General features: G+C 37.3%; 1 protein-coding gene across 6 annotated transcripts in view; it reads right to left on the reverse strand.

Annotated features, from left to right (window-relative positions):
* The window catches only part of NOL4 (nucleolar protein 4), a 190,638-nt gene that overhangs the window by 74,215 nt on the left and 90,064 nt on the right, over nt 1-26,359 (reverse strand). For 5 of the 6 annotated variants that reach the window (XM_027750204.2, XM_027750186.2, XM_027750230.2 and 2 more), the window contains exon 6: nt 7,543-7,826. In XM_027750204.2, coding sequence (XP_027606005.1) covers nt 7,543-7,826 — 284 coding nt within the window. Of the gene's footprint in view, nt 1-7,542; nt 7,827-26,265; nt 26,359 lie in introns of those variants that run through there. The other variant, XM_027750239.2, reaches the window with a different exon arrangement.

The raw sequence follows: 26,359 nt of genomic DNA on the forward strand, positions 1-26,359 counted from the left end.
AGATACAAGCTTAAAGATGTTGTAGCTTTGTATCACCTACACATGATGGTGACAGAGTTGGATTTCACCCTCACTTTAATTCTTCTATAATTTTTACTTTTAATCCTTGGTACAAATCGTTTCCAAAGATTTAGTGTAGAGCAGCAATGATGGATCCATCAGGTAACAACAATGAAGTCACGGCTGGAAGATGCCACCATTCTCTCCTCAGTGCTATGGCTGTAATGCTGAGAGCAGACTGGAGCCTTAGCTGCAGACTCAGTCTGTGCTGGTATCTTGTTGCTCCACAGAATGTGTATAATGCTGACTTTGCATTCTGCTCCACCCCCTCTGTTGTTGTTTGGTCAAAATCTTGTTCCTTGTTGTAACATGTCCTGCCTATACCTCTACCAGACTTTGTGTCCCTGCTCATAAGTTATTCATTACAATGGCAAACAGTATTTCATGCTAAGCCTTTTCCTACTCCTAACAATTAAGTCATAAAATAAAGCTGTCAAATCCCTGGACTGTAGATTTTTTTAAGATATTTGCATTAACAAAACAGCAGTAAGTAAAATATAGCATTGCTTTAACAATCAATTTCTATCTGACCATGGAAATGAAATAAAATATAACAACCAACCGAAACCAAAACAAAACCAAAAAATGTAATTTCCTCTTATGCCATATCTAGGTAGTGAGATCCAACTTCAAGCAAGGGAGATGGTGAAAAGTTCTCAGGAGAGGATGAGTTGGAGTCAAAAGCTCCTTTCTGAAAGGTTTAACTTTCAATTCAGATTCATTATTTAAACTTGGGCATTTAGCAAAATAAACTAGATGGGCAAAAGGTTATTTGTACAAAAAAGCCAACATGCAGCATTTAAGGGCATCCTCAAAAGGACAAGATCCTTCTATCTTACTCTTTCCACCTTCCTTCCTGCTTAGAGCTAGCTAGATCATATAAGCACCATATGACAATGCCCCCATTCAGATGAAACCTATCTATTCCACTTGACTATAAATAATCAATGACGATGAAAGAAAAAATGTTTGAATTATTAAAAAAAAAAAAGAAAAATAAATAAATAAATAAATAAACAAACCAACACCTCCAACACTGTTCTTCAACATGCCATATTCCCAAAGCCTGCATTTTAACTCTTGCTTCAAGTAGGTGCACACTTGTTTCACATTTCATTAAGAAAACATTTAAATAAATTACTTCCTAAGTTGCTCAATAAGCTACTGTCTCCATAAAAGCCCACCGTAACTCCTGAGGACTCCACTTGTTTTAGAAAAAGCCAAATGCTCCCTTATGTTCTGATCATCACCACTTGCCCAAGGAAACCTGCAGACAGAAATACAGGCTAGACAGATAGCGACTCCACATGTCTCAGAAACACTTCAGATGTGATGATCTTCACTGGATATAAAGAATGATCTTCCACTTTTTACTAAGGCACAATCATATCTTTTAGAGAGAGTGAGAAAGAAACACATAGAAACTCTACCTTACTCCTCAGAGATGATGTCCATCTGTGGCTAAATTCATGTACACTTTTGGAAACCAGGTTCATGATGCACCAGCATATGACAACAGGCTTACCTGTATATTTGTATATTTAGGTAAGGTTGCTGGGACAGTTGGGCCTGGTTTCCTTTAGTAACAATGATCTCCAGTAGAGCAGATATTACAAGATTCTACAGCTGCACTAACCACTGAAGATGACTTAAGTTTTAACTAGAGTATCATGAAGGAACTTCAAATGACTCTTCACCCAGGACCTCACATATGCTCTGGGTTTCAGATCCCACGCAAGGTTACAGCCTTTAAATACCTTCTTAGAACCTGTCTTAAAAGTAGACAGTGTGCCAGGCTAACCTGCCACAGCGTAGATACCTCTGTTACAACGCTGGTTTGAAGCTGCAATTGTTGGAAGCAAACAGCCCCTGGCAGCGGCCCATGACAGTAATACTGTTCTTTACATCAGGCAGAAGAAACACTTCAAAAGACCAGCATTAAAGGAAGGATAGAAAGATTTTCCTTCTACACTACATGAAAGCTCTGCCTTGTTGTGAACAACTGTAACTATAATGGCATGCACATTAGAATGCAGTATTATAATTAAAGGTCATGGTATGCAGCAATCATTATTCACTGTTCTCTTCTCTAAAACTATGACTTTCTTCTCAGATTTAGAGTAAAAATTTTTTACCTTGTGCCATTCTGCAAGTAGCCAATTACACACTTGAGCTAAGCATGATGCATATTAACTTAGCCTTAGTTCCTCTGAGTCCCTTCAGAGGGACTCCAGCTGTCCAACTTTTCTATCAGAAATTTTTTCTGGTAGAAAGAAATAAACCCAACTGTTTGCAATTAGTAGGTATCCAGACAAAATGGGCACATGTGTGTAGTCCTTGTTACCTTATTTTAATGCATCTCCTAGGCATTTATGATCAGTAGCATGTGTTTCTATCTGGGAAATTCCAAAGAGAAGTTGTTGCATAATAGGAGCATCCCTTGCAATACAGACATAATGAACTATTTATTAATCCAGGTAAAATACACGGCACAATGTAGATATGACTGGTTAGCTCAAAAGCCTGTTTTCCCATACGGTATCACAATGACCTTGTTATCCAAATGCAGAAGAGACAATATCATTTAAAAGGAGCAGGCTTGCTATATTTAATGAAATAAATAATGAAGAAGAGATAAAGCTATATCATGACTTTTCAAAAAAAAAAATAAGGTCCAGAAAGTAGCAATAACAAAAGAAACCGCAATAAAAAAATGTCAGTGCTACAGAGACTTCATACAGAAATCCAGCAGGCTCACACATAAGTAAGCATATAATGATCTAAAATAATCTAGATATGCACTTAACTGAATTCATAGAACTGCATTTGCAGAGCATTTGCTCATGAATACTTTCTAAGTCTTTTGTACTACAAAGACCCAGCCCTGTTAAGGTAAATTTATGTATAGATTTTTGCAGCTATGCAAAATTTCACAGACTTCAGTTTAGTCCTAAATGGTTGTAGAAAATTCTACTGCTGTGAACACCTAAGTCTTACTGGAGGCTCTGTTCCCTAATATAAACTCAACAAAAGCACATACATAAAGTGTATATACATACATATACACACTTACATATATGTATTTAACACAATGAAAACCCATGGTCATCCTTGCGCAACATTTTTTCAGTGAATGGTAAAACATTTGCAAGTCATATTCTGGAGTGTTAAATAATATACCCTAGTAGTTTAAAAAGTTGAATTAAAATTTGTTCACAGGGTTATCTAATCCCCAGTTATTTATCCTATTCTTTTCAGGCAACCCCTCCTTGATTTATTATAAAAAAACCCCAAACCCTACATTTCTTACAAACCACTAATTACCTCCTCTGTGTACATTAGAGAGGCCTGATTTTAGAAAAATGTTAAGTATCCCTGTTTTGACATCCATGACTCTTGCAAAATAAGGCCATTACGTAGCAAAGTTCCCCTACAGCTCAAATAGGAATGGACAACATAAATATTCCAAAAATTGAACTTCCACAAAGGAGTAGCCATTTTCAAAAAATTTGACTATTAGCTGTCAAATTTACAAAGAAAATATGATAGAAAAACTACCATTTTTATCTCAACTTTTCCTGATCATATTTCTGCAGCACATGCAAAATTATCTATCAGAATGTCAGCCAAGAGATCTTCCTGGCTCCATCCCTTTGCCTCTGAGTTTCACAGAGTCCTGGCTATCCCAAAAAAGTAACATCTTGTACAGGCTAAATAGGTCATTTTAGAAGTTGGAGGAAGCATAATGTACTTCATCCAATTCTAGCCCAATAATTGAAATATATTTCCCTTCTTTTAGAAACCAGATATTTTCTTCACCAACTTCTCATAAAACTTTTCTCAATTCTTTGCCAAATAAAGATACCGTAGGAATACTACATTATAAGAAGTGGCATATCAATTTTATATCTAATGAATGCTGCAGATTATTTTTCTCATGAAAACATTATTAGAGGCATCATAGTTTAGGAACAGTATTCCCCAATTTAGTACTCCCACTAAAAAGACAAGGAATCACTTCCCTCCCCTCCTAAATGGGAGGCACAAAAGGCAGAGATCACGCGTTGAGACAAGAACAATTACTGGAAACAGCAATGAGATAAGAAAAATGAACAGTAACAACAACAATACTAATAACAAAAGTGTACAAGGAGGGGGTGATTTACATGCAAAATGCTGACCAAGCCCAGGACAACAAAATAATAGTGGGCAGCTTCCCTCTGCCCACCACACTTTCTCCACCAAAAAAGGAACGCTCTTCTTCTAGGAAGCAAGAGAGAGAGTCCCTACCCCTGGCAAAGGACATGAGATGGTATGGAATAATATTATGGTCTTGGTCACTCCCACACAGCTCCAGGCACCACCCCTTTGCAGCTACTGCAAAAAATTAACCCTGTCCTTAGCCAAAACCAAGGCAAGAGGTTGCACTAAACACATTTGCTTACCCATCACTACCAGTGATGCCATTATTCAGGTCCAATCATCTCTGACCACTGGGACAATTTCCAGGAGACTTCAAAAAACATCCCACATACTTGGTGTATTCTAGGTAAAAAGGACATGTGAGATATGGCTCCTAGTTAACAGTAGTACTCTGTTAACCTTATATGTTCTATATTTTCTTTTCTTCTTTTGCAGAGAATTAGAGTCCAGGCTAGTTGTAAAATATTCTTTGACTGTTCAGTATGTAAGATATCATTTAAGGTAAAACAGTAGTAATTATTTATATGACTGCATATATATATGCATATTAAATTCTGAGATGTTGTACAGTCACATTCTATTCTAATATATTGATGGGTTTTAACCCTTACAAAAGTATCTTACAACTTTTCTTAGATTTAAAAAATAAGAGTAGAATTAATCTGTAAAACACTAAATTGGCCAAAAAATATTCTTTTACTCTATACTCAGCTTACAGATCTCTGAAAATTTTTTGCTTATCCCAGGACTGAGTTCTTTCTGAAGTATTTACTCCATATTTAATAATCTTCATTGCATACCTAATAAATCATATACTTAAATGAACTGTGAACATCAACATGAGTTTCACTAGGACAAAACGGGGAGACAAATCTGCATATTATTGGCAGCATAGAGTGGGTAGGATGACAGTGAGTGTGAAAGAATGTATCAATGTGGGGGATGATTCTGGTGTCTTAAAAGTTGTAGAGTAACAAAGAATGAGATGGCTTTGATTGTCATCTCAATTCATTACAAACAGACTTTTAACACTTTTTGATACATTTTTTGCATCTTAGTTGGAACTGATTGAAATTGGAAATTCAAGCTATGTTCTTGTCTTAGCTACAAATGAGTTCCACATTAAGACTCCTCCTTTCTTTGCCAAGCTTATTTGTGTATTTGCAAGAGTGATGGCAGAAGCAACAACCTATCTCAGGCAAAAGGGCCTGTGTGTCTGCCAATATTTGGGTGACGAGCTTCATTGGAACAATATTCCCTGAAGCAAATGAAGATACCATCCATATTAGCCAATTTGGTACTCACTGTGCAACAGTGAAAGTACTGAGTAAATCCAGCATTGGAGTGTATACACACACCGAGACTACAGATAGTCAGAATATTTTCCACAATATAAAAATTTGTAAGAAAAAAAGTATTCCATGCAGATAGACAGTTTTCCATGAAGATTTTATGAAGAAGGTTTGGGATACATGATTTGCTAAATTGGAATGGCCACAAGAAAGATTAACAATCTCCCATTTAGTCTCCCTTTCTTCTACCCACCAAAACTCAGACACTTAAGTAACAAACACATTTCAAGTTTTTATTTTTACTCCACAGGCAATGAAGACAGAAGGTAAAACTTTAGCATAAACAAATGTTGTTCTCTAGACATCAGTCACGTACAATCCCTTTCTAGGTATGCCTAGAAAAAGTGATTTTCCATAACACTCCTCTTTCAAAGTCCTGTAAAAAGATGTGCCGATTCAAAGTATATCTATGTTGTCAGGCTACTGAAAGCTAATGGCTAGTATTAATAGTACTTGGATCCACAACTAACATCCTATTATTGCTGCTGCAAAAGTGGTAAGCCAGTTGTTTATCAGATAAAAAACAGGAACTTTTCACCAGTAAGATCAGTGGCTGAATTCTATGACACAGGCCATTTCTTCACCCTCCCTTACAGTAGGTCCTCATGACAAACACCTTCCTAGAAAGCTAATGAACCTAATCTATAGGATCTGTCTTTATCTACAAAATAACCACCCTTGCTTCCCCTTACCCACATAATAGAAACTAGAGAGAAAAGCCCTCAGAAAATTCCAGCTTCTTAAAGCAAACTTGTCAGTTTTAATTCAGGTTAGGTGCCTGCATAACACAATAATGAAGGAAAAAAGTCAGCTCCTTTCAGATGTTGATAATTCACATGTAGTAATTTTCTTGGGTATAAACGCTTAACATTCATATGGATTCACTCTTGTCCTGGTTTTGGCTCAGAATGAGTTCACTTTCTTCCTAGTAGCTGGTACAATGCTATGTTTTGGATTAAATATGAGAATAATACTGATAACACACTGATGTTTTAGTTGATACTAAGCAGTGCTTACCCTAAGTCAAGGACTTTTCAGTTTCCCAGGCTCTGCCAGGGAGCAGGTGCACAAGAAGCCGAGAGGGAGCATGACCAGGACAGCTGACCTGGACTGACCTAAGGGTTATTCCATACCATAGAGCACCAGGCCCAGTGTATAAACTGGGGGGAGTTGGCCAGAAGCCACCAATTGCTGCTCAGACACTGGCTGTGGGCATCGGTCAGTGGGTGGTGAGTGATTGCTTTGTTCGTCACTTGTGTTTCTTGGATTTTATTCCTCTTTCTCATTTTGTTATCTTCTTTTTCATTACAATTATTAGTAGTAGCATTATACTTTATTTTATTTCAATTATTGCACTGTTCTTATCTCAGCCCATAGGTTTTACCTTTTTTCAATTCTCCCTGCCACCCCAGCAGAGTCGGGAGGGGAGTGAGTGAGCAGCTGCAAGGTACTTAGTTGCTGGCTGGGGCTAAACCATAACAATTCTACAGATACATAATACATGTGATGAGATGGCCATCTATAAATATACATACATATATGTATCTCAGTTTTATACATATATATATGTATCACATTATATACATATTATTTATATATATATATATTTCAAATGGGTAAGTAGACACTTCTCGATAAATGAATTGATAAAATTCATGTCTGATGGAGAACTGTACCATTTTTTGTCTGTGTGTCAGCACAATATACATGCCTATACATATTTATTCACCCATGTACATCCACATACACTTAATGTATATATGCATAATATACGTGTAACAGAGCATACATACCTATATATAGCATTTAAGCAATGATCCAACAAACATTAAGTGCTTATGTGGGAATAACCTTTAGTTTGGCCTCACAAATCTTTTCCTTTTCTAAACTACACACTTCATATCTGGAGCATGTGGAAGCATCTTACCTTGCTTCCATTTTCTCTTGCCTCCCGTTCCATCTTGAGGTCAGAAATTAGGAGAGTCTTGTATTTGTTCTTTCCATTACTGCTGTGATCATCTAGTCTGTATTCTGAAGTCAGCTGAGCAGAGAGGGGACTGTCACTCAGGTTCAGAGGCTGCTCATCCTGCTCCAGATTTGTTTTGCCATTACTGTTGGTTTCTGCCATCTCCCTGCAGTGTGTTCCCCCTGAAGCATTGGAACTGTGTCCCACGGTCTCATTGCCATTAAAACTCTCTGCGGCTGAATCATCTATTAAAAAATATATATTTTCAGTCACATGCCACATAATCATCTCTGTCCAGTTCAAACATAATTTATATCTTCACAATTTTTTTCAAAATAGAATGAAAGTGGGTTATATTTACTAACACCAGTACATTTTTGCAAAATGTGCACACACACTTCTCCACATTTGCAAGTAAAAGCTTTAAGTAAATCCATGAAATATTACTAAGTTAAGGGAAATTATCTGGGCTGACACCTTAGTATCACCGTGTACAAAAAAGATAAGTATCACAAACGATTTTTAGGCACAAAGTGACAAAATCTGCCTTAATCAATCTGTCTGTCCATATGTCTATTTCTTATTTCAGATTCTTATACCATGCTCATTGCTGTAGTATTGCATATTTCCAAAATCAGCAGAGGTGCACATGGTACTCAGAGAGAATCTAGTTCTCAGGTTTTAAGTGTGCAGAACAGCATGTCGCATCCATAAACATCCTCTTGCACAGCCAAAACTTAAACATATCTGATGTATTCACTGCTGGCAGTAAAGATATGCAGGAAGAGTGGACTCCAGAAACAAAGATCCTCTCTTCATTTTGTTCACGTGCCCATTCACTTAGTTAATTCATTGTGTGTTATAATATATGTAAAAATACTGATCAATAGTGGATTAGATTATAAATCTGAAAGCTACATCCAAAAATTCTGGATGTGTTGTTGTTACCCCCAAGATTTTACAGATGAATTGTATGATTAGTATGTGTCTTCACATACTTATGGTTTTGTGTATCCTGTTGTCAGCATTCGAATTTGCTACCTGTGCTACTATCCTTTACATCTAAGCAATCTTTTCACCAACAGTCTATGTAGGAAAACAATTCATCCTTCAGTGGGTTAAAAGGCAGCAGAATTAGGCGCTCAGTTTGCTTACTTCTTGTTCTTCAAAGCACCTGGGTTTTGGCAACTTACATGGTTTTGCTAATGGTGCTACACCTGCCTAGGGCTCTACAAGCCTATGCTTATTGCAGACAGTGAAGCTGGAAACAAAACTGGGGAGTTAGTAGTCAGGAATGTGTTCAGATTGAAACTGGAGATACAGGATGAGATGGACCTTAATATTTTAGCACCTTTATATACCATCTGCTTTGGGCCCTTCTAAAAAACTTCCATGGAAAAGAAGTAAACACATTTATACACATGTGGTACTTAAAAAAACAACACATCAGGACACGTTCTTTAATGGATGAGCTCAGAAATACTCATACTTAAACTACATGAATAATCAAACTGTTGACTCACTATCATTATTACAGTAAAAAACAACTATTCACTGCACTCAGATCAGATTTTTAAAAGAGAATAAAATACTGTATAAATGGGGAGTGATCTAATTCAATTAAATACTTAGAAAGTCATAGACAAGACATGACACATCAGTGCCTTGCTTGCTGTACTCATCCAAAACTTTTATGTCACAAAGTATACTGGACTGGGAATATATTATGAACATATTTTTTAAAATTTCTTTGTTTTTTAAACCTGTAAAAAATCTAGTTTCATAAAAATCCATAATAAGAATCATAATTTAAATGGTTTTATTTAAGGAACATTTTTTTGTTCTATAAAATGCTTTATAATTAATGGCTGGAGAAAAAATAAAAAAGGTATGCTTTGGTATGAACCACTTTTATATGACTTCTTACAAATACAAATGTATATACTATAAAATACATAACATTCCTAGAATAATACTTTTAAATGTGTACACCAACCAAACTTGCAACAGAGCAATGCTGCTTGGGGATTTCAGCTATGCAAGTGAATAAAGTAGCAGAATTTATCCTTGATAAACCTTCTATCATGCCCTGAGACTTATGTCTTAAAGAGCATAACCAATAAAAAAGGTTAAAATTCTAAATAGAGTTTCAGAAATAAATATGCAGTTTTACTATTACAAAAGAGAAAATGAAATTCCAATATGGGGGCATTATTTTTTAAAGAAAATAGCCATATTTGCAATACATTTTAAAAGCTCTGAGATATCAGAAAAAAAATCCAGATTTCTTTAAGAGAAAACACTGATTACTGCTGATTTCTATTTAGGACTGTTAACAAATAATTGGCTTCTTGATTATCAGTTTAACAAGGGATAGTTAGTTTCAAATTAATTAAATCAATTACTGAATTGGTCACAGAGTGAGGGATGCTCTTCCCTTTGAAGGGCTCAGAAAATTCCCTACTGTTGGGAGCAAAGAGAGAAACAAGTGAGTAATCAGAGGATGCAAAGAACCACCTAAAAGATGGGGGCACTGCCTACTCTGCACCACACAAGTCTGATCCCTAGGGAACTTCTGTGTGCTGGCACTCAAGTGTCCCCGCTCATGCAGTGCAGAGTCACTACCAGGACACAGACAGCTAAATGGGAATGATGAGAGCTGTGCTTAGAGCTAGATCCAGGAACTGCCAATTCTCAAGCACAGCTGCTAGTTTTACCTTGTAATCATAAGCAATAATTATTTTATTTCTTTTTTTCCCCTTTATGACAAATGGTTGACAACTAAAGCTTACACGTGTGAGAAGGTTACAATGCAGAAGAAAAAAAATCTTATATTTGTTCTAAAACATGACCATTGAAAAGATTCCTATGCTAAGTAAATGCAATCAAGCATTATAATACTCTGAAACAATAAAAAAGTATTTACAAGATTTTGTCTTTTCTTAGCAAAACTTAGTTACTTGATGGTAAATCTCAGTTTCTACTATACAGTCAAATACTTGTTTTTACAGTCATATAACCTGGCTTGTTAGAAATGGGAACTGTTGTTTGTTGGGTTAATGCTAAGGAAAATGGCTACCATGGGTATGGTATAAATCATGAGTTTGCCAAGTAAAGAGAAATACGTATTTCCATAAAAGAAGAGATGAAGGAAAAACAAAAAGTGGTGGAGCACTAATAGTTTCTCACAGATGTTACCAAGGTAACTAGATTACAAGGTTTAGTATATTCCTCATCCCTGGGCAGCCGTCTATTTTTGCCAAGAATAAGGCTACTTCAAAGCAACAGTTGCTCAGGAAAAAGTCAGGAGGGTCTGGCCCAGGAGAGGAAAGACATGTTCACCTTTGGATACAGGTAGTCACAGCCCAAACACCTCCTGACTGCTGGGCTGAGATGAGGTCCACCCCCTCCCAGTGCACATGGGGAAGCAGCCATGGACTCACTGCACGGCTCCCCTCCTGCAGGAAGCTCTTCATCCCCACTGCCAGTCACCAGCCATGACTGCAAATGATGCCCTCATCAAATGCTGTTGCTCACTCAGGGTAGGACACATCTTTAGTAAATGCGCAGCTTTCAAGCCCTTACCCCAGGATGCTGAAAGACTGGAAACACATCTACAACTGGTTTTGTTACTTAAGACTGAAAAGGGCAAGTCTGACTGCAAAATATGTATGTGTTTCACTTCAGAAATACAGCTAGATGGGGCTTGCCTCACCTATGCAGAGATCCTCTTCCAGGAACTAAAGAGCATCACCTCTCAGAAAAGTACTCCAAGAACAGACTGCTGAATCAGACAGCAGCCACCTTCTTGCTGAAGCATAGAACAGTCTCCAGGCTTAGGCAGAGACTTCTCACTCCTGGACCGGTATTTCTTACACCTCCTTTTCCCACTTGCACACTGCTCCACACTGATCATCTGCTCTGACCAACACCCTTTGGATACTTTCAGTCCAAGTACTCTCTGTGTTAAAGGTAATTGATAGGACAAGGGGTAATGGCTTTAAACTGAGAGGCAGGGTTAAATTAGATATTCGGAAGAAATTCCTTACTGAGGGTGATGAGGTACTGAAACAAGTTGCCCTGAGAAGTTGTGGATGCCCCATTCCTGGAAGGGTTCAAGAGCAGGTTGGATACGCCTTGAGCAACCTGGCTTAGTGGAAGGTCTCCCTGCTCATGACAGGAGACTAGGAATTAGATGGTCTTTAAGGCCCCCTCCAACTCAAACCATTCTATGGTTCTATGATTCTAATTCTCAAAACAAGAACTGCAGTAACTTTTCTACTTCAAAGTTAGTTCCTTAATCATCACATTGCATTACAGCTTCCAGCTCCTCCTTTTAGATCCCACAGAGACCAGCAAGATACAAAGTGACACCAGCTTTGTTTTTGAACACATGAGAAGTCTGTATTCCTGCTGTGAACCTCCCAGGCTCATTGCAATCATCACTGTGTTAGTTTTCTCCCTGCTTTTGAAGGAAAATTGGAAATGGTGGAAGAAAAGACAACGCCAAAGAAAGCTCAAGCAAACAGATGCTCTGAATATGAATTTTGATTCTCAGAACTATTGCATCCTTCACTTCAGTTATCTGCCACAGACATTCAAATTATCATGGCCTAAATCTCCATCAAAAATCAGTGGCAGTTGGTATTTTAAGGAAACTCTGATTTAGAGCAGGAAACTAGGTCTTAATTTATAGGAATATCTTTTCCTTTCAAACAATATCCAGATTTATGAATGGGCAAACAACATACATTGCTAGAATTAGAGATTCTTCTGTTACAGGTTAACATCCAGTTGTTCTACTCAGAAAGAACTGTCTTCAGACAAGATATGTCAAATGCTCAATGCAGTGCTCAATAGAAGTGCTTTCTTAAAGTTGAAGTGAGCACCAAAGATGGCTGGAATAACAAGTTTATCAAATACCACTTTTCTGAGAGCACAAATTTAAGATCTGAACTCTAATATAAGTGTCATTGAAGTACTGTGAATAGCAAACCAAGGTACATATATATACTCTCATTGATCTCCTTGAGAGAAAAATGTCCAGATGTTTTAAGGGATCTCTTAGGTATCAATTTTTTACTCTAAATCACCCAGGCTTTTCATATTCCTTGCAGCTAAGTCAGGGAGGAGTTAAAAGACAAATCTCTGAATAAATCCTCACCCTCTCTCAACTCCCGTGTGAGAATGCAATTAATATTTAGAGTATGCTTTAACAGTTTATACAGCTGAGATTTCAGCTACCTGAAACACATTTTACTAGTGAGGAATCCAAAGCACTGGGCTTCAGCTCTAACAGCAGTAATGGGCTCAGGCCTGCAACCATATGACCACATGGAACCTCAGATCCACTGAAAGGGCAGAGAGCTCACTTAGGAAGCAGACAGAAAACAAGGGAAAGGCAATCAACCTTACACCACTTGTGGCTCTATTGAAATAGTCTGATTATATGAGGGTGTCCTACAAGTCAAAACCATTCCTGGTAATAATTAATCACACCAAATGATCAAGGCATTTGTTGGGGCCACTTTGTTCTGCTCTAAGGATTGGAGGTATGAGAGGACCCCATACACAGCCCAAACAGACAATGATGCCTGCAGACTCCAAGGCAGCATGCATTCAGGTTAAATGAACTCTTTGAGTGGGCTACCCGTTGACAGAGCATCTCTGAGAGCAGCAAGATGGGTAACTGTTCTTTCTAAAAGGAGATTGGAAGCAAATGAGCTGAGTAGGATGAGTGAGACTGAAACTTCTTGCTGTGCAAATGCAGACTGTCATAACACCCACTCTGAAAGATTGTCTACCAAAACCCTGTATGCTGAAGTTTGCTTTAATCTTGTTGGGCTGGACACCATCAGGCCAGACCTCGCCAAACACCACTTTATACACTGAGCAATCTGATTCATTTGAAGAGAATCCCTTGCAAGAGACAGTAGTGCAGACCAGAGTGACAGGCTCCATATCAGAACTATGCTGTCCTCCTTAAACTTTGGCTTCAATATTGCACGTGTTTTATTCTCCGTATGTTAAAATACAACTTTAATGTAAGTAATATGTTACACAAGCAACCATTTTAAACTAAGTTAGTTACATTCCTTCCATAATCTACAAATCCAAGGCAAACCTTCCCAACAGGAGCTATTAAAAAAAACACTCTACCAATGGCATCCAACAGCAGGCAGTTTGGGGAAAGCTACACCATGAATCAGGCAAAAGGTGGTGTACAGTGTTGAGTCACAGAAATTTCCGTAGTATAAAATAATTATTGAGACTTTTCTAAATAAACGGATGAAAGGCAAAGACACTTCTCACTCACAGCACTTTTCACAAGGACCGTTTAATACCAGTTTGTCACAGTTATGTATTTGGTTATGCTTCATTTACATCACAAGTCATGTTTCGAAAAAATGTTCAATAAATAACTTAAAAGCCAGCCAAAATCAACTCTGTCTATTCATTATCTTCATTCCCTTTCATATTATGATAAAGAACAGGGGTTGAATTAATGGAGGTACAAAGGTGATTTCAGATGCCCTTTTATTCTTCATTTCATAAAGCATAAGAATGGTCATAGTTGGTCAGATAAAAAATGCACTTTGTCCAATATCCTGTCTCCTGCAGTAACTATTAGGAGATGTTCAGGGAAAAAATAAGCCAAGCATATACAATTCTTCCTCCCATGGATTGCTGAGCCCTTAATAATTCTAAATTCAAGGTCTTTTTGACCAGCGTGTGGTTTCTAGTAGCACACCAACACTCAAAAGATTTTTTGATTTCCAAAAATTCAGTCTTTATTTGAACCTGTGTAAAACCCAAGTAACCTTCTCTGCTCCAAAAAGTTACTGCCACTATTTCTGTTTCCACTAAAATGTCAGTACGGTGGCAAGGAAATAAGGAACAGGAATGAAGAGGTAGGCAGGGGACAGAACAGGGTGAAGTGCACAGAGCTCAGTCCCTACATTCACAGTGAGACTGCACTTGCTCCATATTTTATTCAATTACAGTGTTAAATAACAGAGCAGTGAACAATTGCCACTCCATGACATCAGCAACTATCAGAAAAATAATACTGCCCTCTCAGTCACAGTGTTATAAAAGGGCTCATTTATAAAGCTTCATGAGTGATTTGCATGACTACTTTGCCTGCAGAGCTCCTGTCCTTGCATATAGATAGCAAGGAGATGAAGCAGAATGTGTATTGGGAGGATACTGCACATGTAAATAATCAATTGGAAAGCTCACTGGGTGCACAGTCATCTTATTATCACTGTGCATCTAGTTTGTACTTGTTCTTTGGTATACACATTTCAAAACACATAGCCTTTAAGGTCTCTGGGGAGAAAAATCCCTAGTTTTGCCCTTACACTGGAGAAACCTTTAGGGCACATTTTGTAACAAAGGCTCTGTCAAGCAACTGTTAACATAGAAAACCTGCAATTCTGCTAAAAGTTTTTATGCCGTGTATAGGATCATATTTGACAGGCAAAATATCATCTGGCACTGAGAATGTGGCTTAGAGCTCCCTCTCTGGGCAAGCACTCCAGGAAAAACTTCTCAGTTTGATAACATATGAGTGATCCTAGAGGTATTGCCTTATGCTCATCCTGAAGAGGACTCTGGATGACAGAGCAGTTTATTGATAAGAAGCTAGGAACTGAGGAAGGCTGGAACACAGGCAGGCAAATAGGGCTCAGGACAGACTAACTCTTACTTTTGAGAATCACTAAAATTCTGAAGATGTACAGAACTTATCAGCAACAAAGACATTTGAGTCTGCAATATATTACGAAAAGGAGAAATATGAAGCCTTTTCCTTAAAGTAAAAAGATGCAACCTAGGATATCTTACACCCTCCTCCTCCTTGCCCATGATGGAAGAGGTTTATGCTGCCATAGCTAAAGGTTGCTGCAGGTAGCAGCAACTGCTGCCATTCCCAGCAGCAAGAAGACTCCAGTGCTGTGCCAGCAACAGACAGAGTAATAAGTGCGTGTTTGTGCCTAAACTTCAACCCAAATGGGGCTGAAAGGAAACCTACTGTTAAATTTATCTGCTATTTGGACCTAGTGCATATGTGCAATATCTAATTTTACTTCATTAGGATCTGCCAGAAGACAAAAGAGAGGAAAGATCAAATTGGAATCATCAGAAGAAATTCTCTGCAGATTGGATGCCCCAAAATCTGGAATTTTTAGTAAAGCCCTCTAAAGTCTAAAATGCAGCCCACCAGTTTCAGTGTGTTGTTCACTCAGTGATATCAGTCTGTGTTTCTTTCTAGAAAAGTGAAGCCCTGAGCACAAGCAAGATAAGTAATAGCTTGACAGCTTTGCACCCCCTCAGCAAATTGCTGCCTACTCTTCCATAAGGGCAGCAAGGCTATGGAAAGGCTCGTTATACTCCCTCCATCAGTAAAACTGGGAGAGAAAGGGGGAAGAGGCCATAAGAACAAATAGAAATGGCTGCTTTGAGGTGCATATGTCCTTAGCAACATTTAAACCACACTCTGACTTGGGGCGCCAAACTTTACAGTACAAATTGCTGGATTTGCCTGAATGCTACATTCCTAGCAGAGTACTGAACAGAAGTTTCCTCTTGAAATATGAAAAATTCATATGTCTGTTAATATTTTACCTCTCACTAGATCACTACAATGGAGTAGAAATAAGGAAAAATTGAAAAAAAAAGAGAGAGAGAATTGGGAAAATGTACCTATACATGCCCAAGCGTATGAAAAGCAAGAGTTCTGTTGAAGTTCAACAGATGCTGATATTGTATTTTAAGTTTTATTTTAGAACCATTCTGAAGAAGTCTTTCAAGCATTCCTTATTTTATATTTGTAATGTATGCATAATCTCAGTAGTTACCAGCTGCTATTTAGCTGCATAAAGCAAAGAGCAACTTAAATCAAAATGCCCTGTCAGCCCAACATTTTGGTCACCTCTCTAATAATAAAGATAGTTCAACTGAGTTGACAGCATAACTCTCAGTAACAATATTTCTACAAATAGTTCAGATTCATTAGACTATTCATCATCTGTTTTGTAACTCTACAGTTAGGATCTCAAATTTACTATATAATTTTATTGATTTTTTTTTACACAGAAAAGTATGATTTAAAGACTTTTATTACTTACTTTAAAGCAATTTTAGTGTTACTCACAACTGCATACTAAAAGCTAGGACACAAAAATTCTTCAAAACTAGAAGTGAAAACATTTTCTACAGTTTTTATTTTTTTTTCTAGTTTTCATTTTATAATGATGGTAAAATTAATTGGTTTTTAGCAAAAAAATTGTTTTTCACTTTGGAACAATTCTGTCGCATCCTTTCCAATCAGTTATCTCCACTCACTTTACCACACAGGCTTTCAGGAAAATTTCCTACCTCAGCAGAGAGTAAAATAAGTGCCTCTAATATTCACATACTGAAATTCAGTTTAAAAATAGGTAATAAACATATAATTGGGAAGAACTAGAAGATAAGTACGTAGAATAGGAATAGGAACTTACAGCCTTTGTATTTCTATGTAGTTCTAGCATTATCAACAGTTAACTGAAACTTCCTCAATACATTAGGAAACTAGATGTTAGTGAATCTGAGAAGCCAGAACAGTAAATATCCAATTGTCAGACTCCATAAGGGTTGCTGTTTCCCTATTTAGTGAATGTAATGTAATTAATGTTTTGCTGAGACAGAGTCCCTGTGAGTCAAGTATAGGATTCTGCTACAGATAAACTGTAAATTTAGAAATTCAAGGAATTCCGGAGCTTGGAAAGCTGCTATTAAAAACTTGGAAAAATAAGCATGTTCAAGGCATATAAATTACATGACCCTTTTCAATTCAGTTTGTTTTTTATTCTGCCACTTAAAAATGCTTATGAATGTCCATGGCAGCATGTGCATTACTGTTTCCTGCTTTGAGCATGCCGTGGGTAAATACAGCAAGTGGTCTGCACACTGCTTGAGGGAAAACACTATTCTGGTCACATAGGCCACCACTTCATAACAAACTTGGCCTTCCTCCATCTGGCAAGCAACCATTTTTGAGTGTTCTATCCATTATGCTTTCCTATTATATTTTTCACTGTAAGTTAAAAATATTCAGCATGTACAATGCTTAAGTGCCAGCCCAAACACCAGAAAAAGAATGCTAAAGATTCAGCAATGCTAAGAAACCTTTACCTGAACACAAAAGTATTGCCATTGAGGTAAAGGGCACACGCATATTGGGAGTGTCTCTAGCATGTTGACTATAATTACAAGGTAGAAATCAGCAATGCTGATAATTGAAGTCCCTTTGATCAGTCTGAAAAATTTCTCTAAAAATTTGGCAGTGAATGCCAAAACTGCCAAGAGAGATGTATAGACATTATCACACCCAAGGCATTAAAATCTGCTTGGAAGTTTACAACAGTTAATGCTTTTTTCTACTGAAAAATGGCCCAACTCAGCGGAATCCTGAAACATGTAATATAACTTGGGCTGAAAAATGGCAGATTTGCACACTCTATCTACAAATGTCCATGACTGAGGAATTTTACACCAATTGGGTGCCACAGAACACAGCAGACTTTCTATAAGGTATTAATACTACAGGAATGTCTCTTCTGCCTTTCCTAAAGTCACCACTTTTAAATCCCAACTGCCTTATAATCCTACAGATAGACATGTTGACTTCCAATCTGACTGGCAAAGTTCAAAAATTCTCTTTCCTTTTCAGAAATTATTTTCAGGGTGAAAAAAACCCTCAACCACGTTCTTTTATCAAAGTCAGTAATTTTTTTTACAATTCCCAAAATATAGTTGAGCATTTGGTCACACATTGGCTAAAAATGAACTAGAGTAAGGGGTATCTGAAGACAAAAAAAGAATGATTCTGTTAGATGGTCTGTTGTCACAGTGTCCCTGGCAAACCAAGTAAACATGATTCAGTGCCCAGAAACTTCTTAAAATCCAAAGGATCTGATAGATAGTTCTGGCATATCTACTGCTATTCCCCACTAGAGCTGCGGACTTGAAATTTTCACTGCCAAGCCATCCGACTAAGCAATGCCTCCCCTGTTTCAAACTTTCCCTCCCACTGCAATGCAGTGGGCTGCGCTTGGGTGGGAAACAGAGCAAGTATGAGAGGGTGCAATGAACAAGAGTGTAAATGGAAGATTAAAACTTGAAAACTATTTGAGCTTGAAAATTTTTGCATGAAGACTATAATTTTACAGTTCCCTTCTGAGAAGCTAATGCCAACAGAAACACTACAGGTTCTTGAACTTAATATTAATGTAGGAACTTTCAAAAATTTTCTTCTCATCAAAGGCAATCACTTTGCCCTTGCTGAAACATCACTGAGAGCTAGTCTCAAAACCAGATTACTCAACAAGGCCAGAAAGTAGAGCAAGCAGAATACTAGGCTTCAGAGAGAATACATGAACTGTTCTGCAGTTCTTTGCAGACTGGAGAGATTTCTTAAGAAATAAAATAACTGGTCCATTATTCTAATTTACTTAAGGGTTTCTGGTAGCCCAGCAGAATTCAGCATTGGGACGGTCCACACACAGAGTAATTGCTGCATGTGCTTTTACTGTGCTTTACACTATTGATAAGGTACCATTACCAATGAAAATTTAAATGTTAATCACAGTGAATCAGTCCTATTCTCACTAAAATTCCACCTACTAATTATGTACAGATTGTTGTTAGCAATCAGAAAACTAGAAAGGGAAAGAATAAAACCTTACCAAAGTGTCCAACTGTAATGCCTACTTGGCCTCCTTATCATATGGGACTGACTTGAGAATGAAGGGCAGCATGAAATTGTAAAAAATTGACCATTTGTTGAGCTGGCTCAACAGATCTCTATGAGGAAACCAGCAGGCTGCTCCTAGTAAACCAAGTGTTTTAAATCTGTCCACAAATGATGTTCTCTGTTGCAAAGATAGCTTGGGGAGGAAGGGGAAGCCCAGCGCAGAGCACTCACAGAAATGCTTGGTGTTATTCTAAATATAGAAGTAAAGACAATGTTATTGCAAAATCAGGTATATAATTTTTTTCCCTTTATGATCTGTAAATAAGATTATTTGGCCCATGATAGGCTTTGTATTTTGAAAGGATCATCATTGTATAGCCACTTTCATCTAATTGAAATGCACATTAGAAACAGAAACAGATCTTTAACAAACGGCTGTACAGTAAACCTTTTCCCAAGCTTCCAAAAAACTTAGAAAATATAGTGCTTGCAAAAAAAAAAAACAAACCTGACAAGAAAGAAAAACACTTGCTAATAATCTTTCTCCTGCTTCAATAAACTGTAAATGTCCATAAAAACAGCAGAATCCCAGGAGGTTCTTTCAAATCCCAGATCATTACTTTGCAATTCTTAAGATCACCTTCATAAACTGATCACCTTGCTTCCTAAATAATAATTACAAAGCAGTTCTAAGCAAACCATGTTTTCCAGAAGCTTGGGTTAAAATTTTTTGAAGCAGAATATGGTTTTGAAGATGGCTTTGAGAATAGGTTAACGTTATTTCTTCTGGGTGGAAAGTTTTTACCATTGGATCAAGCAGAAAAGTTAACACATGATGAAACACACTATTTCAATCCTGATCCTGAATAGAATGTTATTTCTAATAACTATTACAAGCTTGCGGTGCTGTCATCTTTCATATCCAATGTAAAAGCAAACAATAAGACCAACACTCAACAGCATGAAATGCCTAGTGTGTTCTCTTTCACAGAACACCAGCAGGTTTTTCCTTTTCTGCAATTGCAAATTACTGCCATCGGAAGAAATAATGCAACCAATACAACAACAATAAAAAAACAACCAAAGGGGAGCTGTCAATGGTAAACACACTGCAATGAAATCTATTAATTGCACTTCAAACACAAATTTGATTGGGAAAATTTGTTGCTGATGGCACCTGGTGCTCCAGGTATGACATATTCTGAGACTGTTCCTTATTCTGCATGTAGGAATCAACAGAAACTTCAAAGCTAGATATTAAATTGCTCCAAAAATTATAAAACAATCTGTGGAAAGCATGGTTTTACTACCCCTGCTTAAGTGAGTGTGACAGGCTTCAGAATACAGAAGAATATTGACACAAACGGATTGCTCAAGCTATATATGTCAGTTCAGGTACCCAAAGAAATTTCAGCTGTCTAAGCAAAGAAATGGTTACCATCTTTGAGTCTCCAACACATGAATAAAAACATTTTGGATGAACCAAAGCACAGTATTTCTAAAAGAAAAACCCTTTTTTTATTACCCATTTAGAAGGTAGTCTAAGGCTATCATCTTCTTTAGAAAAGTCTGCAATGTCTCAAAGATATTCTTGGCATTCCCCTTTACGCAAACAGATAAATACAGATTTTCAAGCTCCCGATTTTGCCTCACAGTGTTACCCTAGGAAAAATACTCTAGGAAGCCTTTGACATTTTGGTCCAAAATCTTTTAAGCTCACTCAAGAAGCCTTTGAAGATGAACATTTTCTCAGAACTGATATAATTTCAGCATTATCTTCTTCTGTTGAAGAACACCTGGGATAGCTCTATTTTGAAATATTTTCAACAAACGGCAAAATCAGTTAAATAATGTGGTGAAAATCACCAGAAATCATTGATGTGGAGCCCCTTTTACATAGATGTCATCAGCCAATTCTCAAGCCGCTGTTTTCCCAAAAAGCACTTCTTTTTAACTTCAGCTTTGAAATCTGCGGTTTCTGCAGATTCCTACCCTAGGAGTCCCTGCCAAACTCAACACCTCAGCTTGTGATGCAGGAAATTAAGATAAAATACAGGGAGCAGAGGCTGAGCTTCTGCATCAGAAGTGGACATATGCTGACAGTGCATTTGCAGACAGTAAAAGAACTGGTAATTGTTAATGCATCACGTGATAACCACAATAGGAGCCATTGAAAGCAATCTTCAGTAGTTTATGTAGTAGCAAAGAGAAGAATGGAAGGATATTAGTGAACATCACAGCACTTTTGCTCTTGGACTTGAATATCCAAAACGCGGTTTTGATCAGATCCCATTTGGTTTACTGCTGGCTGAACAGAATCGCAAATCACAAATGCAATCAGAAATGCTGCTGCTGCTGCCATTAACCCACATACACAGCACTTGACTTCTCCTCAGCATGTTTCAGAAAATTCCAGTCATAACAACCAGAGAAATGACAAATTCGAAATGACAAATTCAAAATGACCAATTATTCACCTAAAGACAGACCATTAAAGGGGTCCACACCAGGATACAATAACTAATCTATTGTCAAGAATGAATTCGCAATGATAAAATAAAATGCACTACATGTGAAAAGATTGATCACTCATATCTTGAGCTCACATTCATTCTCCTATCCCCTGTAAAACTTCCAGTGGACTCTTCTGGTAACAAAACAACAGAAACCCTGGATTCCCTTTGTATAACTCTACTGCAATTGCAATTTTGATATTATTGGTATTATTAACATTTGATATCCTGATATTTGGAATCTAGAAAAAACACAGCATTGCCCTGGAGGATGTATGTGCATCTCTCATCCTCCTTATAGCCACCTGCTGTCATGACCTCACAAACAACCTCTGGAGAAGACCAAAAATACTCCGATTGCTATGGCTGACAGCACACAAAACTAGAATAATGGAGCTGCAACAAGAACAACTGCACTCATTCACTCCTTTCAATATTAGAGCTGCCAGCCAGACAGCACATAGTATCTCAACTACCACTAGAAACACAGAACTTGCCCAGGAAATCTTGGTTCGTGTCCGGCCCTGTTAAAAATGAACATCGTTGTTTTGCTTAGCTCCTCAGCTAATATAAAGAACTTATTACACAGTAAGCCACAAAGCCAGCAGCACAGCACTAAGAAAGCACATTTTAATTAACTGCTACAGAGCTGGCCGGAAGAACATCATACACAGGGTTGAAATCTACCTTTGGATGCATATGAACTTAATCTCACTAGAGTCAACAAAAGCCAGCATGTGCAGCCTGGGAAATAATTTATTCCATTAAATTCATGCAATTTGCATACAATTAGTGGTTTCAGAGTTTTATTTTTAGGAGCGGAGGAAGATAAAGAAGGTTTAAAATAATCAAAATATTCCCATGCAGATGGCTATCACTCTTTCAAATTAGGGCAAAATGTCAACTCAAAGATATTTTAAAACCTTGCAGATTTGTCTAAAATAAAAATATTAATCAAAATATTTGAGCTCATGTGTAAAGACATAAAAAATTTCAATAGATTTAAACTTCCTGTTTCAACTGAAGATACACTTGAGGTCCACTTCTGCTACCATCAAATTGACCATTTGTAGTCTCTTTAGAAACATTGTATATATATATATATATTCACATATATATATGTACATTTTAAAGGAAATAGAGGTAGAGGCGCCTCAGAAAACAAGATGCCTTGCAACCAAGAAAAAATACCATCACTATTACTCTTTTCTTACTATAATGTGCAGGATAAATCTCTGATATGGAGAGATACACACGTTGTGTGTAAAGTTTACATATAGTATAAAAGTATGATTTCTGTTATTGATTTAATGAGAATATCATCAGCAAGATCCCTGCTGGGACAGAGTAGAGTTTGTGACTTTCTATTTGAGGATGCTAAAAGACAGCCAGGTTCTGTGAGGTGCAGTGTAACAGGTACAGTGTACCATCTGGAAAGTGTTGAACATCTTACCTATTTTTCCCTGAATGAGAATGTGAATGAAAGAGGGACAAATTGCTAGCCATGAATTCCAAATGGAGACTGTAGGCAGTCTCCAAGCTGTGTTGTACAAGTTTTAGGGGCTGTTTTTGCAATCATGAGAAATGTTTCAAGGTAAGAGAACAACACACTATTGACAATATTTTCCTGATTGGTGTCATAATCCAAAACCTTGATTTGGTGAATAAGTATATACAATAAATTATCCTATTTTTATGCATGGAAAAGACACATCAGAGAGCATTATGTTAGCCAGTTCAACATCTAATCAGCAGACACCCTTAACAGGGATACAGGAAGAAGGCAGTTCTGGAGGAGTGTAATACCTATTGGGAGTGGGAGTGCTGGCCAGAAGAGGAATTAAGAGAAAAGCCTGGGTAGAAACTCACCCCCTGCTGTGGGGAAGCCAACAGCTCTCAGAACAGGATGGTGCTGAACAGAAGCCCTGGCAGAGTCTGCTATTTCTATTATTTTTAAGAGTTTAGGAACTCCGACTTTTTTGTATACACCAAGCAGAGTCATCTCTGCTTTTTAGTTTCTGGTAACTCAAGGACTTCCAGTTTATTTAACCGACACAGAGTTTATACAGGAATTTCCTCAAGTTTGGTGGTCTGCACTCCTGAGTGTGGGCAGTCTCTGCCAATTGTACCTGCCTGTGTGCAACACAGTGCCACTACTACACGGAGTGTCCACACCCTTTCCCTGGAGAGAGAATGCAGACAGGTTATGGGTTTGGATGCATGCTTGGAACGCCACTGCGCTTCCTCACAGGCAGTTATTCCTGTTTACAGTTGGTGCTTAAACTTGTCTACATGTGTAGATAAAGAATTCAAGTGCCTTTGTGAAAACTCAGTCCTAATAAAATTTGGACCAGTTTCCTAAAATCACACACTTTGTAGAAGAAAAAATAAGTTGACATAATCTTTCAGTAGTCAACATTATTCCATTTAACACAAATTAAATGCTGGAGAAAAATAAATGGAAAAAAAATCATGGCCTTGAGATAAAAAAAAATCCAATTTATCGGTTAATTAATTTAATAAAAGGACGCGCAAGGTAGAAAATTTGCGCATTTAACAATCTCAATTATTTTAAAAGCTGTAAACAGCTGTGTTAAAATGTAAAACTACATCCTCACAGAGGTGGTGAAAATATACAATAAAACCTCTGCCAAATCTTTCTTAGTCGATTTTTATCACAGAAGGGACTTTTGAATCAGTAATTTAATTTGACAGATATCCAGCAATAATTTCATAGTGCTCTTTCTAATTAAAAGCATTTATTTGATGAATTTTCTCTTACCCTGATCCTCACTTTGCTTGGCACTTCTGTGGAATGCCTGTCATCCATATGTCTACCACAGATTCAAGGGCCAGCCTAAATAATGGCTTTAAGCTTCCAAAGCCTTTGTTTCTACAGTCTTCCATAATAGACATACACTGGCTACTGAGTTTTTTAACTACAAAGGAGACAGACAGTGTCTTTGATTATCAATGTTCTTACTATTTGGTAAACCAGCCCAAAAAAGGAAGTTTTAAGGGAAGACTGCTCTTACACTAACCAATCTGGAGCTTATGAGTGACTCTTTCTGAGCTGTCCTGGAAGGAAGGAGAAAAAAAACAACTGTCCCTTCACTACACATTCCATAGACCCAGATCTCTAGAAAGGCAACACAGTGTTCTTTCATCATTATCAGTGAAGATGCTTCCCCTTTTAACTCTATAGACACACAGAGAAATAAAACATGCTGTTTCTTTAAGCAGATTGAGTGTGTTTATTAGGATTTTTCAATAATAAGTATTTCAGATAGGAGAAAAATACCTATCCTGCAAGTTGAAAACAGGTCTTTAACATCCTTGGTGTTATATTATCATGAATCACTAACGGGCCTCATCAAAACAAAGACTGCAAACGTATATGCATATATTGTCTGTATTTGTATATGCACATATGTAGTGCAAAAACACACAAGCATGCATACATTTTATACATGTAAAACACATATATGCATAACAGAATTAAGTTAGAGAACACTGCTATATAGTAAACAATAATTAAATAATTATAAAGTTATTTTTTTTTACCAAAAACAGAAAAAGCATGCATATGAAAAATGCAAAAATACATAGGCTGAACATATAAACTCTGCTAGAAAAATAAGTTTAAGAAAAGCTGACAGTAACAAAAAGCAGACAGTTAAAATCTTACTGCAAATAGTCTAGTTTAAAGCTGGGAGTCTTGAGCATCTCTTTAAGTGAAATGCAGGATCATATCAAAGAAAGGTAGAATATTAAAATAACCAGAAATGGAATAGCTAGAATACCCTCTGTCCAACTCTACCAGCAAGAAAACAAACACTTCACATGCTGCATCATGTCACACACTACCTTAATTCAGCTACATTAAAATGAGTTTTTTCCTCAAAGAAAAACTCATATTATGACTATACCTTTAAAAAGCTCATGTTTTCTCTGTTTGGGTTTTTATATGATGAAAAAAAAAATTAATCAGGAATTGTAAATTTTCATGCTTACTTTCCTAGTTCAGCATGAAAAGTTGAGTTTGCAGTTGAGTTTGCACAGCACACACAGACCAGTTTCCTCACGCTTTCCCGCTTATTTTGCAGCACTCAGGAATTCCTAAGCACACCACACAGTGCATACACAATTTGTAAGCCATGCTCATCATCACTTGTTCAGCTTTATGCACCAAGTGAGACACACTTCAGGTTTCTAGGTGCGCATCTCACAATGATGTTTTAAAATTTTATCACCTAGTTTCCAGGGAACTGAGGCTTTGAACCTATATTTGAAATACCACCTGAACAGGTGAAACATATTGGTATTCCACACACAGCCTCCTGCTGTCATTCCACTGTTGGCATGGGACAGTCTTCACCAGGACTTAGAAAACCTCATTTAATATTCCTCTCTGGAGGATCTGACACTTACTGTGAATTCTGCTCTTCAACTTAAATACCAGTGTCTGTGGCAGGCCAATTCTATCATTGCAGATACAGCATCCCTCAGGCGAGGTCCAACCTTT

This window comes from Pipra filicauda, unplaced genomic scaffold (assembly GCF_003945595.2).
Source record: "Pipra filicauda isolate LSUMZ 115617 unplaced genomic scaffold, ASM394559v2 scaffold240_size1633699_pilon, whole genome shotgun sequence".
NCBI classification, from domain to species: Eukaryota; Metazoa; Chordata; class Aves; order Passeriformes; family Pipridae; genus Pipra; species Pipra filicauda.